Source organism: Akebia trifoliata, chromosome 3 (assembly GCF_017979445.1).
Source record: "Akebia trifoliata isolate Shusen 1 chromosome 3, ASM1797944v1, whole genome shotgun sequence".
Taxonomy (NCBI): Eukaryota; Viridiplantae; Streptophyta; class Magnoliopsida; order Ranunculales; family Lardizabalaceae; genus Akebia; species Akebia trifoliata.
Window position 1 is genome coordinate 27,279,037 of NC_141377.1, and position 18,787 is coordinate 27,297,823.

Consider the following 18,787-nt stretch of genomic DNA (forward strand, 5'->3'; position numbering starts at 1 on the left):
TTAATAGATTTTGCATCAATGAATGAATTTTTTTTTTTTTGGAGCAACGAGATTTGTTCAGCATGTACCCCAAATTTTTTGGAACAAAGGCCTTGATGATGGAATGACATTTCAAGTTATGGAATTAGTTGTCCAACATCGCTCCTAAGATGCGTGAGAGAGCCATTTAGTTGCTGTGCTACCAGATGATACTGTAGAGAAGCTTCTTACATTGAATGGGTAGGGACATTTGGATATTGAAAACAATATTTGGATACTTTGAAGTTATGCTTGCATTACCAGTACCAAATCCTGATGGATGGAGAAGTGGATGGAGTCAGGTTGATATGTGCATGAAGTTTGTTTAGTCTTGTTGAATGGTGAAGTAGACTCCCATGTTGTCGGTCAGCTCTTAATGAAATGTATCAAGCATATCTTGTATGTTTAACAATGGAGGTATAAAGCTTGGCATTCTAGTGTCCTCAAATGCGCTCCATTTCAACTAAGTTCTCTAGCTTATGTCATGACATGAGAACCCTCAAATGCTTGTGGTTTAGGTACTGTGTATCCTATGAGGTTGATGTTCACCAATGCTCGGACCCATTGACTCAATGCCATGTCATTCTTAGTATCAAGATATTGTGCCTGGGCACATAATGCACGTGATCCCTCCACTGTTCTGTTCATAGAGGATAGTGACGGTTGCAAATTCTGGGTTTGTTAACTTACCATCAACAAAATCTTTGGTCTAGAAAATATTGATGGTCCTTTTCATGGATACTTTCCTAATTATTTTGTCAAGAAAATCCTGCACATCTGCGACCAACTTGTACAAATTGCAACTTCTCAAAAGAAAGCCCAAACGTTATTTGTTATACAATAATGTGCCATGACACGGGCGCTTGTTTTGCTATTTGGAAAATAGGTCGTCATTTTCAGTAAAATGACCAATTATAAAGGTTTTCCCTAGGGGCCTCAAACTGAAATTCAATTGGTTGATCAGACCAGCATTTTATGAAAAAACAATGACCAACTTTTTCATAGTTTAATATTTAAATTCAAATTCCTTTAATATTATTATTATTTTGGGAATATATATGTCCACATAGCTACACGATTGCCGGTAGATGACATTATCAAGATCTTAATGGTAATGCCAACTTAACGTTACGTGGCTATATCTGACCCACCTAATTCCTGGAATATATATATATATATATATATATATATATATACCGACTCACAAAAAATCAGCCCATTCCAAAACTTCTAACCAATGTAGGACAAAACACGTAGGGTAAAGTGTAGGGCGCCGAACATTTCCCATATATATATATATATATATATATGTATGTGTGTGTGTGTGTGTGTGTGTGTTTTCAAAGAAGTTTATACAAAAATTTTACATTTTGAGAAAATGTTATTTATTTTTTTTTTTTTATCATGTTGGGATGGGAGGTGGCAAAGATTTTACAGTCTGCTAGCTATGAAAACCTTCTAATGCTTGGAAAACATTTTGGTCATTTTATAGGTAATGTTGTTACAAGCTCCTCTTGGCATTATCCTCCAAGGCCTCAAATTTTTCAGTTGATTGCTGCAACAGATGGACAACTCCACCTAGCCACAAGTGAGAGGTGCATGTCAGGGTCAACCACATTCACAACTGAAAATAAAAGCAGTCCACTCCACTCCACTCCCTGGCTCGGTGAGGTTGTTGGTTAGCTTGTTTCGAACATTGTTTTGAGACTATGCATTGGCTCCCTCCCAGCTCACCTACCAAGAAAGAAAAGACCAAAAAAAATAAAAGGAGATGCAAGAGGCTTACCAAATAAGGAGCTTCCCTTTATTGATTCAAAGACTGCTAATTGGCTCCATAACAAAGGAGTACAACTGCTGCTCAAGTGCTAATAAATAACCCTCAAAGCCACAACAGCCTGAAAATCTCAAAAGAATAGCCTATTCCCCCCCTCACCACTGTATCCCACCTTACTACCACAATAAATAACCCGTGGAATGGAAGAACCACCCAAAAAGAAAATCGAGAGGAGTTACAGACCAAAGAATATACCTTCAATGATCCTAGTCTTTTAATCTAGTCGATACAATCGAATTCAGACGTGTTATGCTTGGTCCAAAGAAGGGTCTCGTCTCTATCTACAGCTTTAATGATGTTATTTGCACCGATTCAACCCTGAATTCCAATCTTCAAGAAGCTTTGTCATGGACTCACCGAGTTTCTCTGCTTGAGGCCCAGGTTTTACAACATTTACATCACCCCAATTGGAGCATGGATCCATCCACCAGCTCTTCCGACCTGTACACCATGCCCCGGGAACAGCTTGATTCCGACCGCGCCTAAGAATCTTCTTATCAATCATGTCTAACACTGGATCATCTTTTTGAAACTGCCTTGCAAATGCAGCTCCACTCTGCATCATTATCATCCGATCATAATCGGTAATGTTGAGAAAATGGGGTTCCATCTTTGGAGGGTTATCCCAAACCATGTATCTTAGATCAGTGTTCACCGTCGTGTTTCGGAACTCGGGTGAATTGCAAATAACAGAATGGAAATAGCCTTCTTGGGATAAAAGTACATTTGTAAAATACATTAGAAGTGTTCTTGGCAGGTTATCCCAACCGATGACACAGAATTCTAGGAAAGATCGGCTCAAAATAACCCACGGTGAACCTGTTGAGTAAGAATGACAGGCATATATTGTCAAAAAATACGTAGTCGTATAAATAGTGTTGAGAATTATTTCTTCAACAGTTAAGAGAAGAGAAGTTGCCTGTAAAAAATTTGAAAGCATCAGGCGTTGGCCGCCTTTCTGAAGCGTGAAAGATTTGACTCCTCCTGGCCAAGTAGAGCCCTGGGTCAACTACAATTGGTTGGACTCTCTGGTGCCTAGAACAATAGAAATTGTAAATAACTGCACAATTAAAAGTGAAAGGAGCTTATATATGGTTACGTAAGGGAATCATGTTGAAATTAAACTAGAGGGAACGTTTTCATACTCTTTCCACCCGAGGTCACTGGTGTGATCAATGAAATTGAGGTCCCTCCCCACAGAAGAGAACACATGCGACAAATCTGAAAGGTTAAAAACAAAGCACGGATGAAAGGAGCATAGATTTTAAAGGTGGCCCAGTAATATAACTGAAGAGGCGAAAATGCATTGATGAAAGAACAAAAAAACAAAATCTTGGGACGATTATTACTGGGAATCTCATGTCAATTAAGATATTAAAAGCTCATAAGACATGAACATAAAGCCAGCAAATTAGTTGCAAAGTAAAATCTTAGGAATAATAGGTAGTATTGCTAAGATATACAAAAGGACAATATAAGTATATAACAATATTAAAATAATGCATTTGAACTGGTGTAATTATCAGTCTTTAGCAGCATAGTAAGGTGATACGATCAATCCCGGATCTAGATGCAAGCACCTTTGCTAAAATCTAATATATCATGCAAACAAAGCTGATGGGTATGAAATACCTTTTAACTCCGCTTTGCCTTCCTTCTTTGGGATGAGGGCAAGGAAAGTTCTATTACAGTATTACTAGCCCCCCCCCCCCCCCCCCCCCCCATGCCAAAAGAGAAGTGGAACTCATAAACCACCTTCAAAAAACAGCTCTCTACCCCCAATATTTCTCGAAGAACCCAATAGAGAAGCCACCAGGACTCAAAGCATTATTTCCTTCCAACTCTTTAACAGCATTCAGAATTCTCCTCAATCAGACCTTCCAACAAAGAGAAATGGTTTGAGCTGCTTTGATCAAATTCCAACCTATCCAAAGAAGTCTGAGAAAGATATCATTTCCGAGGATATCCGGATGATTTTTCTGTCTTGTTTCCAGGTGGATTAGGTATTACCTCAAACTTTCTTTTCGTTTTTGAAAGGGTGGTCCTCCAATACCTTCTCTCTTAGAAGGACACTTTCGGACTATTCTTCCCTTTGCCATTGTTTGGGACCTATGAAAAGAGAGAAACAACAGGGTGTTCCAGAGAAAGGTGAATGTCCCACTCCGTGTTATTAGAGATTTTGTGGGAGTTTCTTTCCAAGACTTTGTTTTCAGATGGAGTTCGATTTGTGACGTGTGGTTTTTCTTTTTTGTAGCTTTTATTCTTTGGTTTTTTTTGGTTGCTCTTGTTTTGGTTTCTGGTTGTACTTCCCTGTTTGGGGGCTATCTCAGCCTCCCTTCCTATTTCTTTCTTATCAATAAAGTTTTATACTTATCAAAAAGAATGTGATGGATATCTTCTTCAGCCATCTGACTAATTTTTTTCTATATTTGATTTCTTCCAATCAGGCTAATATGTAATATTCAGACTTACAGGTCCATCCTGTCTCATGATCCTCTAAAAAGGACTCATTTTCTCTTCTCTAGTCTATGGAAGTGATTCTGCAGGCAACAGGGGCAGACCCAGAGAGTTAAGAGAGTTTCACTTTCGTGGCCTGAACTAGTAGTACGAAAATATAAGTAGAAATATTATCAATAATAATGTATATAATTCTTTATAATAGAAGAATTACTACACAATCTTATCATATAAAAAAAAAAACGGGTTAGATTATTTATAAATCAAAGGTACCGATGCTAGAGCTATTAAAGCCCCCTCTCCTACCATTTGCTTCCCATCAAAATTTAAATGCTTAATTTCTTGTCTTCCAAAATATTTACATGAAACTTCCTTTTTTAAATACTTCCTTTTTAATCTAACCAAAATACAAGCCATCAAAATTTTAGAACCTTGCCACTATCTGCTATGTTAATTTGGAGGTCTCAAGGTGTAAATCAGCAATGCACTAAAACAAATGTTTAGATTGGTATGTCTAGCACATGCTCATATATGTGGAGCTTACAAATGTTAAAACTCACACACACACACACTTCTTTGGATCTCAAAGTTCTGGACTGAAAAAAAGAAGGAAATTTGCTTGTTGTGCCTTTAATTCAATCCCCAATTATACAAGAAAGAGTAAATGAATTAAAACTTCGGAAATCGATAGAGAACTAAAGATTCAAAATTTAAGAAACCTATTTTGAAGAAATCAAAATTATGTTACAACTAGCATTCCATGAACTCCACTTCCCAATACAGAACTTCAAATTTCCAATTAGAGCTACAGCGCAGTCAAAATCACATTGAAATTTCACTAAATAAAGTAAAAGAAATAAATATTATTGACAATGAAAGGAAAAAAAATAGAATGAAACAAAAGAATTTGAGATTAAACGATCTCATTGAATAAGTCAGTTAAAATAAAAAATAATTATAAAAACGCTTCATTGCATCCTCCCAAGTAATTTTATAAAGGTTGAACGTGCAAAGATCAAAGAATCCATTTTCATGCTTGCAAAATCAGGGACACTAATTTTCTGAAATAAAAATGGGTGTTATGTTTTCATTCCTCTGATGAGGTGTCGCTGCAAGGAAGTTCACTTTGTGTATCGGGTCTGCAAATGCCCTTTGTATTGGATATTGTTTACATGAAGATAAATAGGCAATACTACCACTTCATGCAGACAATTGTTAAGAGTGACAGACCTTAAATTGAAGAAACTAGGCACTACATAGGACTTTCTTTTTTTACCTTCAAGAGTTTGGAGTATACTTTTCATTGTTACTGTTATATCACAGAGAAGTGGGTAGAGTATCTTTCTTTTTTTCTTTTTTGTGCTTATCGTGGGTATCCCCACCCTTTGGGTGAGATTAATCCCACGTCACACACACTGCCCCCTTGGAAAGTCCTACATGCAACTGGTTGAGTCAAGGGTCAAATGGACACTGGAGGGTGGTGAGTGGCCTCAAGGAATTCATTGCTTCATGGAGTTTCAAACACTTGACCTACTATTCCTGAGGAGCTTATCAAGGCTCGGCTTGCCACAAGGCCAATCCCTTGGGGGGGTGGTAGAGTATGTAATCTAAAAAGGAGTAAGTGGGTTGAGTATGTCCTTGAGGGAACTTTAGATTAAAGTATTTTGTGTATCTGAAACCTCACATTGGATGCAATCCTTCAATGACTTTTGGGTCAAGTCCACTAACTCCCTTCTATTTGTTCTTCCTGTTATAGATTGTGTTGGTTCTACTCTATGGATTGCTGATTTGCTTCAAGAGGTGTTTTAAGCTACATAATGATGTTAATAATGCTGGAATGATGAGGATGAAAAAAGGGTGAGGAGTAGTTCAAGAAAATAAAGGGGGATGGTCTTTGTTTGTAAGCCTCGTTGGTCATCCCGACCACTTTCTAATGAAATTTTCTTTTACCCATCAAAAAAATAAAATAAAGGAAGGTGGTCACAATGGCAAAATCTACAAGAAAGATTCAATTCTGAGTCTCAGTGATAGTGATTTCAAGAGCAGAAGCAATTGTTTTTATTTTGCTTATGCGTTGGTCTATGACAATGCCACATGATGCTGATTTTGGAGCAGGGAGGAGAGTTTATTTGGTGGCAGTGGTACGAGTGACATATATACAATGTAATTTTTCCTGCTCCAATCACTGTGCTGCTGGTTTTCCTAGCTCTATTTCAGAGTTCCTTCATATATAATTTGTGGCTATTCATGTTCATGCGTAGAAAGTCAACATAGATCGGTTAAATTGATTGGGGTTTTATACAGTTGAGAACCATGGGATGTTACACTTTTTTTTTTTTGAACCAACTGATATTGACAGACCAATCAAGCACTTCCCACAAAAATTTATATGGTTTCTTAGCCAAGTTTTTTTTTTTTTAATTATAATTTGTAGGAAATATTAAAATCTATAAGCTTCTCTAGTTTGTTACAATGATTTAAATTATTTTATACGCTACTAGGTTGCCTTAGTCATCTCGAATATGAACCCATTGCAACAACTCCCATCTAGAATATTGCCAATACAATTATATGAAGATAACAAAGATATAGAGGCTATTTTAAAGGATTTTTCCAAGAGATTGAAGATGATGAGATGAATACAAACTTGACGTGGTTCTATGATTTACTGTGAATCAGATGTCTACTTAGTAACACTGTAGCTATTTATAGATTTTGAGTAATGAGATATCCAAACATTGTCAGCTAATAGTATTCTAACCAACCCACAATTATCATTCTTTTGCTCTTTGATTTACAATATACTTGGTGCACAAATCACAATATTTAGAAGAAAAAAAAAATTGAAAAAATAGAACATTCACATTCAATGTCTAGATATCACTGCATGAAAAATGATCAACTTCCATCTTCACAAATCACCAATAATGTCATTTTTTGGTTAAATTTATGTGGTAAATCTACCAACTCCAATTCCGACTTAGCTTGCCAAATGAAAAAGTTGGAGTTTTGTACAACACCTGGACTGAATTCCTATAGGAAACCTAAGGCTAAAGTTTATTTCAAGAGTTAGAAGCAACTCCAACAACAACTGCAATTCTAACTAACTACCACTTCCAAACATACCCGTAGTATTATTACTTTCCACATAATCGTACTTAAGAACAGAGTCCTCTTCCCCGAGTAAACAGGCAGTTGGTTGTCGTTGGATGAATGTCAGCAAATATCATCTCAATGGCATGATAGAACAACTAAAGGTACGATTGATTGCTAAAGAGTACACCTAAACCTTTGGTGTGAATTAATTTCAGATTTTTTTTTCTTGTTGTGCATAAAACTTTGTTCGAGTTATGTTATCTATGGTTGTCTCCTTACGTTGTCCTTTATATCAGTTGGATATTAAAAAATGATTTCTTACACAGTGATTTGCAAGAGGGAGTGTATATGGAACAATCATCGAGCTATGTAATGTGTGATAAGCCTGACATGGTTTGATGATTGTAGAAAACCATTTATGGGCTCAAGCAATGCCCACAGTGGTTTGATAAGTTTTGTACAATTGCAGTGAAGTATGGTTTTCAGTGGACTTACTTTGATCACTTTGTGTTGGTTCTTCGTACTTCTATTGGAGTAGTTATTCTTGTTGTGTATGATATTGTTATCACAGGAAGTGGCACCGTTGGGATTGTTGATTTAATATCCTATTTGCACCAGCATTTTAACAACAAGGATCTTGGTTATCTTCAATACTTTATTGGTGTTGAGGTAGCACAATATGCAAAGGGCGTAGTATCTCATAGAGGAAGTATGTCATGGACCTATTACAAGAGATGGGCATGCTGGGTGTTCTAAGCTCATTGATACTCCTATGGATTCCATTGTCAAGCTTGAGAATGAGCAAGGGGGTTATATAGTGATATTGGACAATAACAAAGGCTAATTGGCAAGCTAATCTATCTGACAATAACTCATCCATGTATTACCTTTGTGGTTGGAGTTGAGTCAATTTATGCATGCACCTCGTCAACCACATTGGGATGTTGTGTACCGATTTTGAAATCTCTTAAATGTCTTCTAAGTAAAGACCTTTTGTATAAACAATCCTAGCACCTAAAGGTAACAAGTTTGTGCAATGCAAACTAGGCTAACAATCATTCTAATAGATGAACTACATCAGGGTATTGTGATATTGTGGATGGTACTTGGCCATGTGGGGAAGTAAAACAAACAAAATGTGGATGTTAGATCGAGTGCAATGGCAAAATATAGGACCAAGGACTATGGCTCATAAAACATGTTAAATGATGTGGGTGAAATATCTAGTATCTTCATTGCATATAACCTAGCGTTTCATGTGGGGATTAAGTAAATTAAAGTCGACTACTACTTTATTAGAAACATGGGTCTAAGCAAGAAGATCGTGTTACTCCATATATAGCGTTAAACCAAATTCCATTTTTTGTTTTATATAACAAGCTGGCATGCATGATCTACATGCTCAAACTTGAGGGTAAATATAGGACATATATATAGTATATTTAGTGTAAAGGGTATTATAGTCATTCCACTTTGTGTTATATTATATGTTAAACAAAGTAGGCCAAACCTTGAGTTTGAATTTCTCCCTTCAACATTCTTCTTATGTCTTCTCCTTCTCCTATCTTCCACGTAACAGCCATATATATATATATATATAGAGAGAGAGAGAGAGAGAGAGAGAGAAAGAGAAGGCCCTTCAATGGATTCAACCATTTTCTTACTAAGTCTATGAAATTAGGATGCTTCAACCAAATGTTTTCAAAGTGAAAAGCAAACAATCAACTTGTGTTATGACCAACGTCCAAAAGTAGAAGGGAGTGACCAAAGGCTAGTTTTGGAATCGCAATGATTCATTTTTACCATTGAATGAAAATTAAAATTTTGAAAATATAAAGCAATATCAGTGTGGCCAAATGCGATCGCATATGCGATTTACTGATTCTAGATCATTATGCCATGGCATACAAAACTATGCGATGGCATATTACTCCAAAAGTCAAAAAATTTACTGTTGGAGCTAAATTTAATTTAATTTTTTTAATCTATCTTCTCCTACAAATACCCTATTCCCACCTCCTATTATTGCATCATTCTAAGCTATTTCTTTTACTCTTTCACTCACGTAATACTCTCTCTAAATTATATTTATACTATTATTTTTCAAAATATTGAGTTTATGTATTCAAACATAAGATGTCATGGTATCCAGCGATTAAATTATTAAAGTGGAGTCCATTTTAACTAGAACTTGAAAATTAAAGTGGAGCTACATTCATATCATGAAATAGCTTATACATTATTGACTATTTAGCTCATTGACTTCTTTTATTCTTATTACTAAATTACTAAACATAATCAATTTTATTCAATTTGGATAACGAAAGCCATCCAAATGTATTGTTCTAGGTTTGTTTTAATTTTCCTTTTTTCTGATTTAAAATTTTTTTTTTCTTTTTTCCTTATTTTTATTTATTTATTTGAAATAAAATATTAGTTTGTGATATATGCTACCGCATGTGCGCATAGCATATACTGGTCGCATATGCTATTTGATAACATTGAGCAATATAAAAAAAATTCATTAAAATATTACGATATCAAATTGTTTCTTATTTTCTGTTAATTTTTGAAAGGAGTTTCTTTTTGTCTTGTGTTTTTCACACCATGGATCTCCCATAGATCAAATGATTTGGATTCCTAAGACTAACCCATCGTGATCATGTCATCATATATGGATTTATTGATCAAAAAAATATATGGATTTATAAGATATTCACCAATGTATTCAAATTTCAGATAGCCCTTAGCACGTTGAATCCAATCCTCGTAAACCCTACTACGAGAAATACAATTCCTTGGCCATATCATTTTGGAGGTTTTGCAAGTTGGTCAAGGGAAACAAACCATCAAGAGGACTTGTCTGTTTCAAGTTTGGGACATTGATTCTCACTCCTCTAAGATCTTCCATTTGTCTAACTCCCCATTGTCAATGATGAATTTCCGTAGCACTTTTTTTTATCGGTAAGCAAGTTTTTAATGAGTTTACTTAGGTGATGGCAGTGGTGAGTACTGAACCCAAGTCTATGGTATCAACACCCACAACCTTTACCAACTCTAAGCTACCTGGCACCTTCAATTTCAATAGTATTTTCAACTATTCAATTTAATGGATCAACATCAATAAGTTTTCATATACCTAGCTTCAAGTATGATGCTCCAAACATCCCTCACCAAAAAGCTTCCACTTTTCTTTTGTTGTGATTGGTACATCAATCCTTTTTTTAACTTACCCTTTAAGGGAGCCTCAATATCAACTCAATATAAATTATCCAATTTTCTTCCTCTAACCTTAACAAATAAGATGAACTTTGGCCCTTGTGGGATATGAAAACGAGAAATTCCTTATTTTGAGTAGATGGAGCACTTTGGGTCTTGCCCACCTTGTACAAATTGCCACTAGACGCCTAGTGAAGCCATTAAAACGCCACATAGGCTAATCAAACCACAAAGACTAGTTCATTTCAAGTTTGGAAAATTGATTCCTACTCTTCTAAGATCTTTAATTTGTCTAACTCCCCATTGTCAACGATGAACTTCAATGGCACGTTCCACTAATTATTCTAATGGAATAAGATAAGTAAGTTTATTGCTATTCCTTCGCTTAAAGTGCGATGCTCCATAAAAAAGCTTTCACCTCACAATTTTATTACTATTTATTTAGTTGTGATAAGTACACTAATCAATTTTAGGACTGACCCTTCAACACAAATTCACCATCAACTTCATATTAGAAATTATCCATTTTTTTAATTATTTTGCTCTAACCTAAAAATATGGTCAACTCTAGTCCCCGTCTGATAAGAAACGGATAACTTTCTCCTATAAATCGTGCATTTGGATCCCCATACCACGTGAAATGAATCCTCACATGAGAGAAACCATCAAAATGCTAAGGTAAACAAATCGAGTGAAGTGAAATGGTACACTATAGTAGGTGGCTAGGTTCCATGTACATGATCTAGCATACATCGATAACTCAGGAGGCATTTGGTGGTTGGAGAAAATTTTGGTTATTAGTACCTCACAATATTGTAGGATCCAATCTGCTAGCAACAAAGATATCCATATGAAGCCACTCACCTCATAGAAAACGAGCCAATAATGTATTAGGTTTAAGTGAGTAGGATCAAGGTTTAAAATATCCTTTCAAAGGAATCTTTCGGTCGAAGGAAAAAAGTCGATACAAAATGAAATATTAGAAATTCTTCAAACATCCACAAAAATCAACATTTTAATAATAAAGAATGTTTAAAAAAAATATTTTGGGTTATGAAATGAATGTTACAACAATTTTTTTAAGTATAGAGCCTTTGTTTATGTTGATCCGTACTAGTAGACACTAATATGATGTGAATACACAAAGTTATATTGCATTAAAGTATGTTCAATGTTTCAAGTTTCAACAAGCTATCAAATACCCATAGCTTAATGACTACACTAAGTTGGATTGCATTAAAATATGTTTAATTAATGTTACATTGTTGCAGAGAATCCATTGATTTTTCTAAATATTTTCTCTTTTTATTATTATTTTGGTTTGTTTTGAAACGTTTCAGTCAAACATTCTGGCACATACTGATACAAACCAGCACTGATCGTTACATTTAATTCAGGGAAGGGAACGTTTCGTACTGGAATGTTCAAAATCGGTACATAGTAGTCGAGACATTCCGATACAATATAATATTTTTAACCATGAATAGGATGACACACTCGCCACGTGTCACCAAGTCCTGACACATTAATACTAACAAGGCTATCATTCATAACCAAATGCATCTTTTCACATTAGTCCACGATATAAATAAGCCTTCGAGGAATACTACTTGGAGAGTTAGAGCTATGTTGAAGCTTTCTCTATTTCAAGCCTTCATCATTTCCTAGAAACTTTTCCCTTATGTCAATCTCTATCTCCATCCCTATTCAAAACAGCAGCTTGAGCAAGTATGTTGACGCAACACCATGTGTCACCAAATCCAAACATGTATCAATGCCAACAGGGCTACACTAATGAGCCAAAGGCATAATTATATTTTCTCATTAGCCCACAAAATAAATAAGCCATCGGGATCATTTAGAAGGGGAAAATATTACTTGGAGATTTAGAGCTATGTTGAAGATCTCTCTCGTGAGGGTGACCGCCAACTTAGTTGGTAAAGTCTCTGGGTGATGATACCATAGACCAAAGTTCAATTCTGACATCACCAAGTTACTGATTTCATTAGAAACATGCTCACCGATATAAAAAAAAATCTCTCTCATACTGGCCTTAATCCCTTCTTTGAGCCATTTCCCTCATGTCCATCTCTATCTTCGTTTATGATTGACACAACAGTGACCAAACGGCCATAAACTCAACCTAGGCAAAAATTGGAGTCAGCACACCAAACCTTTGAGCCAATGTGTAGAATAATGACTACATGTAGCACATACAAACAAAGACTGAAATGTATTTACCCTATAAATTTTATAACTTTATCAATGGTTTTACCTTATTTATTTATTTTTATATATAACTACAAAATAGCTCGTCTATAATATGATAATCTAACCAATTATTCACCACATACCAAAGCTTGATGTGTTTGTTTTTTCCCCTTACTTGCAAGATTTTGATTAAGACTAACCGTAGGAAAGATTTTTTCCAATTGAAGTTCTATATCTAACAAATATCACATTATGTGTACTCTCTTATCCATCTGTATATGATACAAATTATAAGATATTGCATCACATTATTAATTATTAGCATCATTATCATATGAATAACAAAAAAGAGACGTAAGCATGCACCAATAATTTTTCCATGCATTATAGCAAAGAAATCTGAGCAGCCACATATACATTCGTCACATCAAGAACTAACATTAAAATTAAAGCAGGAGACAAAAGAAAAAATTCAAATTTCCCGACAAGAAATAAGAAATAACACCACCATAGAATCAAAATGCAATTATAAATGGTTCAAGTAGTTCCCCAAAATAACATAAAAATTGTCAAAATGCAATATTGAAGAACTAAAAGAAAATACAATTTCTCGGCTGAAGAACTGAAACAATCAAAATTACAATAGGAAAAAAGTTCAATTATTTGAATCAAAATGCTACATATTTAAATTTCATAAAATTAAACTCAATTAAAACAAAATACAACTAATAAGGAAGAAACCCATACCGTCCTGAGTAATGAGGGGATAATCCGCAGCACTCAAAGTAATAAACCAATCCCAACCACTATCAACCCTCAAAAGAATCGAAGCCGCACGAAGCGTGGCAGCAATATTCGAAGATCCCATATAAGTAACAGGATCCGGTTTCCCCAAAACATCTACATTACCGTAATAACGGATAACGGGAATGGAATGTACCTCTACAGTCAATCGAGTCCGTTCCTCATCAGAAGCATCGGATCCAAGATGAAGAAGATAACGATTTCGAGGATGGTAGATTGCGAGAAACAATCGCATAATCCGATCCTTATCGCCTTTACCACCAGAAATATAGTAAGAGAAGGCAGGAGGGTATGAGGAACCGTAACGGATGAGAGAAGGGAATGAACGATTGGTAGTGAAAGAAGAAGAAGTTATTAATCCAGAGATTGAAGAGAGGAAGAACAGTAAAGAAAGGAAGGCTGCAGAGAAGAGTGTGAAAAGCCATTTCTTCTCCGCTGCCATTGATTTCTAGGGTTTTAGTTGAAATTGGGATTTTGGTGTTCATGGATCAGTAAGTTAGGGTTTTCGAAAGAATTTCATTTGTTTAAGAAGTCTTGAACTAATGGAAACTATTTAGGGTTTAGAGGTTGAGATTCAGATGGATAGAGTGTGTGATTCATTCACTGTGTGTGTGTGTTTTTATTTTTTCTTGTATTTTTTTTTTAAATTTTAAATAAATAAGATGGTACTTCAGAGAGGGAGAGAGAAAGAGTACGGAAACTACAGGTGTACCAACATGAAGAAAACAGGTTTTGTGAGCCGGAGCTGCTCCAAAACGGTTCGGTTTACAGACGTGGCCGTTTCAACGACGTGATAGGGATCAAATTATGTTGGGAAATGCGTAAGAATGTCTTTCCATCTCTCTCAGCCGTTAGTGTCCAACAACCAAAAATGGATTATATTATGACATTATCAAATATTTGATATTGGAGTAAGAGTAAACTTACTGCAATCTTAAATATTTCAAAGTCTTCACTAAGGGTCCTTGGAGTCTCTTAATTGCTTTTAAAAAAAAAAAACATGATCTGATGCTACATCGTTGTAGAGAAAAAAATTCTATAAATTTTAAAAATAAAAATTGACAGATGTATTTTAATTTTAAATTTGGGAATTTAGTAAAAGTTTGGTAGTTGTTCATTTTCAAAAATTTGGATCAAGCAAAAAAAAAAAAAAAAAAATTATTTGAATTTTTTACATGAAATCTAGAGGGTGTGGTGTTGGATTGCCAATGTGATAAAATTTGATTGATTGATTGATTGGTAATTTTTAATTATCATATTTGAACACTTCTATCGCTTTGTAGTGAAATGATTTTATTGATGCATTATATGACACAGGAGAAAGTAATGTTCAAACATCTTAAAATTAATAATCATGATGGTTTTTTATGATAGGTATAACAATAATTATGATGGAAATTTAGAGAATAATGGGTAGGAAAGCGTACCTTAGGAGGTACTTTTGGGATGAGAAATGTCTTTAAAGCATTGTACTCCAACTAATGGATGTCATGTGAATTTTCACATTTATTATACAAAATAAGGTTCTTGTCCGAGTCATAAATACTATTTACCATATTAGATAGAGTTGTGAAAATCCAAGGGTTGAGAGTATTCTCCACTAACTCTACCAAAAAAAAAAAACTACTTGAAACCACCTTGGGTTACTTTTGTCAAAATGAAAAAGATAAAATAAAATAAAAATCCATCGTATAAAATGATGTTCCACACATCCAACACTGGAGGATACTGCCCATTAACGCCAAGAAACTGCATGGAACCCCCTAAATCAATTAAATCTCTCTCTCTCTCTCTCTCAAATCAAGTAATACTCTATATCTATGAAAAATATATAGCCAAATAACATTAATGATTGGTGGTATGAGACAAGTTTTAATGGTTTTCTGCAGAATATTTGGATTTGTTTTAATCCAATTTTTTTCTCAGTCGAAAAAGAATCCAGCTAATAATATATTTGGAATTGTTGTTCTCTATCTATCATATGATCTCTCTAATCGTTTTTATATTTTTTAGATATATAATATATCTAAAGGTAGTTCAAAGACAATTAGATCCATTTCTCACCCTTCTTTCAAACATTCTTTATAATTTCTCTGAAAGACTTGGTGATTTAGGACAAAAAGATTACGAAATCTTAATGTGTCTTAAGTGCCCAACTTTAATCGATTTTAGATGGTACAAAGATATTTTCTTAGCCAAACTTTATCAAATATCACGATATAATGATCTTTTCTGAAAGAATAGTTTATTTCCGGTCTACTAGCATTATTCGTCGAAAATGTTAGAAAAGAATTCAAAGGCCTTTTTAATAGCATCGACTATAACCAGTTCACATTTGGTAAACTAATTCAAAGAATCAATATGATAGGTCTAAAGTTTTGTTTCGATCTAAAACTTAAAAAACAAATAGAAAAATAAAAATTTTGAAAAGAATTAGGAGACTTTTGTTATCATTTTGAAAAAAAAATGTTTCGAGCACCCTCTTCAAAAATAAAAAATAAAACCAAAGAAAATATCAACATATTTTCCTTCAAAATTTTCAAGAAAATTTTTAAAAAGAAAAATAGATAAACATGCATAAAAACATAAAAAGAATAAAAATTAATTATTTGTTATAAATTTGGAAAACATGGCCACACTCCAAATAGATGACATATTAAAATTTTAAAAGAAAAGTCAATGAATTACAATTATCCTCTTCCGAAGCACCTCATTTCTCCTCAGAAGATAACTGTAAATGCCATTGGCATTTAAATTCAATCTCATCTTCGTCCTCTTCGATAAATAAGCTCTAATTTAATGTTTTAACAGAAAACAAAAATGTTTTTGTTAAAATTATTAGATAAAATTCTTAATAAAAACCAACGCGATCAACATTTAGTACAAATGTTAGAAAATTTTAAAAATCAAAATAAATTTTTACTAGAAAAGATTCAAATCCCTTATACTTCAACTCATATATATTCACTAAGAGATATTTATTCAAAAGCAATTAAAAAGCCTTCAAAAGAAAATACATCTTTAATAAATCTCTCAAGTTTAAAGGAATAAATTAGAATCTTAAAGGAATAAGTAGCAGAATTACAAATGTCATCTGATCACCATACTGATTCAAATAAAATTTCTAATCACGAAGATTAAACCAATCAATTTCTTAATACTATGACTCAATTTACTTATAAAAATGGTACACCTCAATCACAATAAAAATTAAAAAAAAATCTCAAAAATTCATCGCCCTTATTGATTCTAGATTAGATATGAATTACATTAAAGAAGGCTAAATCTCTTTCTCTTCTTGTGAGCCGACACAAACATCTTTATCAATAGCTACTGGTAAATTCATTTATATTAAATACAAAATAATAGATTTCTTTATTTGCAAATAAAATGTCTGCCTCCCAGTCACCTTTCTTGTTATTCCAACATTGTAACAAGAAGTATTACTTAGCACTCCTTTCCTTAATATAATACAACCGTTTCTAATGACTCTAGAAGGAATCATCTATAAACTTAGAGACAAAGAAGTTCTCTTTAATTTCATATATTCTCCTACATTTGGCAAAGTTGATTTTTTGTTAAACACGATCCAATCAAAAGAAAAACAACTTAACTTTGTTAACTAAAATTTAAAATAATAATAATAATAATAATCAAGCAAAATTTAAAATTTTCAAACCTTTAAACAAAAATAAGTAATAAAAATTTGTTGTTCAGACATTCCCAGTTCCTTTTGGTATAACAAAACTCATCAAGTTGCTCTCCCTTATATCTCATCTTTAATAAAAAAAGATATTCCTACAAAAGCTTGCTCAATTCAAATGAATTCTAAATATATAGAATTATGTCAAAAGGAAATTTAAGATATTCTTAACAAAAAATTGATTAGAAAATCTGAATCTACGTGGAGTTGGGTTATTTTTTAATGTTAAAAATGCAACTAAACTTGAGGCTATCCAAGACTTGTAATAAATTACAAATCTTTTAATAAAGTAATACAATCTATAAGATATCATATTCCCAATAAACAAGATCTTATTGACCGATTTACTAATGCAAATATTTTTTTCAAAATTCGATCTAAAATCAGGATTTTGACAAATTCAAATCCAAAAACCCAATAAATACAAAACTATGTTTACAGTCTCTTTTCGTTTTTCTCCAAAATATAGATATCCACTGAAAGTATCTTTATATATTTAGAAAAGCTATTTTAAAAAATAGACTTGTTCTTTCTCAAAGAAAAATTAAATTATTTCAAACAAAAATATAGTTTCTAAGATTTTCCTTAGAAAATAAAATGTATATGCCTAAAAAAATGTTTTATAATAAGATGTCAAAATTTTTGCATTAAAACAAAATTTTCCCAAATGGCAGGTCCTACTTTTAATTTTTGAATTTGATATAGAATTTATTTCTAGTTTTTAAAAGTATCTTCCTGATTTTCTAACCAGAAAATTTCTTCAAAAGTCCCAATGAGTTCATCAAAAAGACAAACTAAATCAAAAGGCAAGGAGAAAATTTCAATAGAAATTCAAATTTCTCCGTCTCGATTCTCTCCAATTGCCCTAAAGTCAGAATACATTCAGAAAGTCAATTAAGCAATGTTTATCCTATCTCAAGAGCAATTTGAATCTATGACCATATCTCAAATTCAAAGTCAATTATTTTCACGAAAAACTCTCTTTAATCCAAAGCAATCAAATCTTTCTTCAAAATTTTGTGAAGTCATTTTAACCCAATCTCAAAGTGCAATAATATTTCACAACCTTGATTAAAAAGGTAATATTGAATATTCCAAATTAAAATTCAAAAGATTACTTCTTTTTACGAATGGAAAGTAACTTTTTGAACTTTGAAATATGTCAAATCATCCAACGATCAACAAATCCCTCACACTTATTGGGATTATCAAAATGCATGAGAATTCACATAAAATTCAAAGGATCTCATTTATGGTTTCTTTAATTCTGTCAAAAGTTCAACAATCAAATACCATACTGATTTTATTTACAATGGTAATAATGTTTTGATTCCATTACTAATATTACAATGTTTCAAGTTTTTATTCGTATCTTGAGAAAAAAAATAGTAAATTTGAGAAAATTCTAAAAGTGAGATTTAGGGTAAAATTTTAGAATATTTTTT

At 33.4% G+C, this 18,787-nt stretch overlaps 1 protein-coding gene across 1 annotated transcript; it reads right to left on the bottom strand.

Moving 5' to 3' along the window:
• Positions 1-1,797: 1,797 nt before the first annotated feature.
• On the bottom strand, positions 1,798-14,489 carry LOC147406251 (beta-glucuronosyltransferase GlcAT14A-like). The gene is made up of 4 exons (XM_086434214.1): positions 13,583-14,489; positions 2,998-3,073; positions 2,772-2,887; positions 1,798-2,671 (listed from the first exon to the last, which is right to left on the bottom strand). Exons 1-4 carry the CDS (start codon positions 14,079-14,081, stop codon positions 2,151-2,153), a joined length of 1,212 nt encoding a protein of 403 aa, XP_086290340.1. The 5' UTR covers positions 14,082-14,489; the 3' UTR covers positions 1,798-2,150.
• Positions 14,490-18,787: the final 4,298 nt, after the last annotated feature.

What these genes read in the sequence shown, in the direction of transcription:
- LOC147406251 (XM_086434214.1), bottom strand. Translation starts at nt 14,081, where the DNA reads ATGGCAGCGGAGAAGAAATGGCTTTTCACACTCTTCTCTGCAGCCTTC. An exon ending in AGTGACCTCGGGTGGAAAGA is followed by an intron (nt 2,888 to 2,997) that starts GTATGAAAACGT and finishes CTATTGTTCTAG; the next exon opens with GCACCAGAGAGTCCAACCAA. An exon ending in TGCTTTCAAATTTTTTACAG is followed by an intron (nt 2,672 to 2,771) that starts GCAACTTCTCTT and finishes CTTACTCAACAG; the next exon opens with GTTCACCGTGGGTTATTTTG.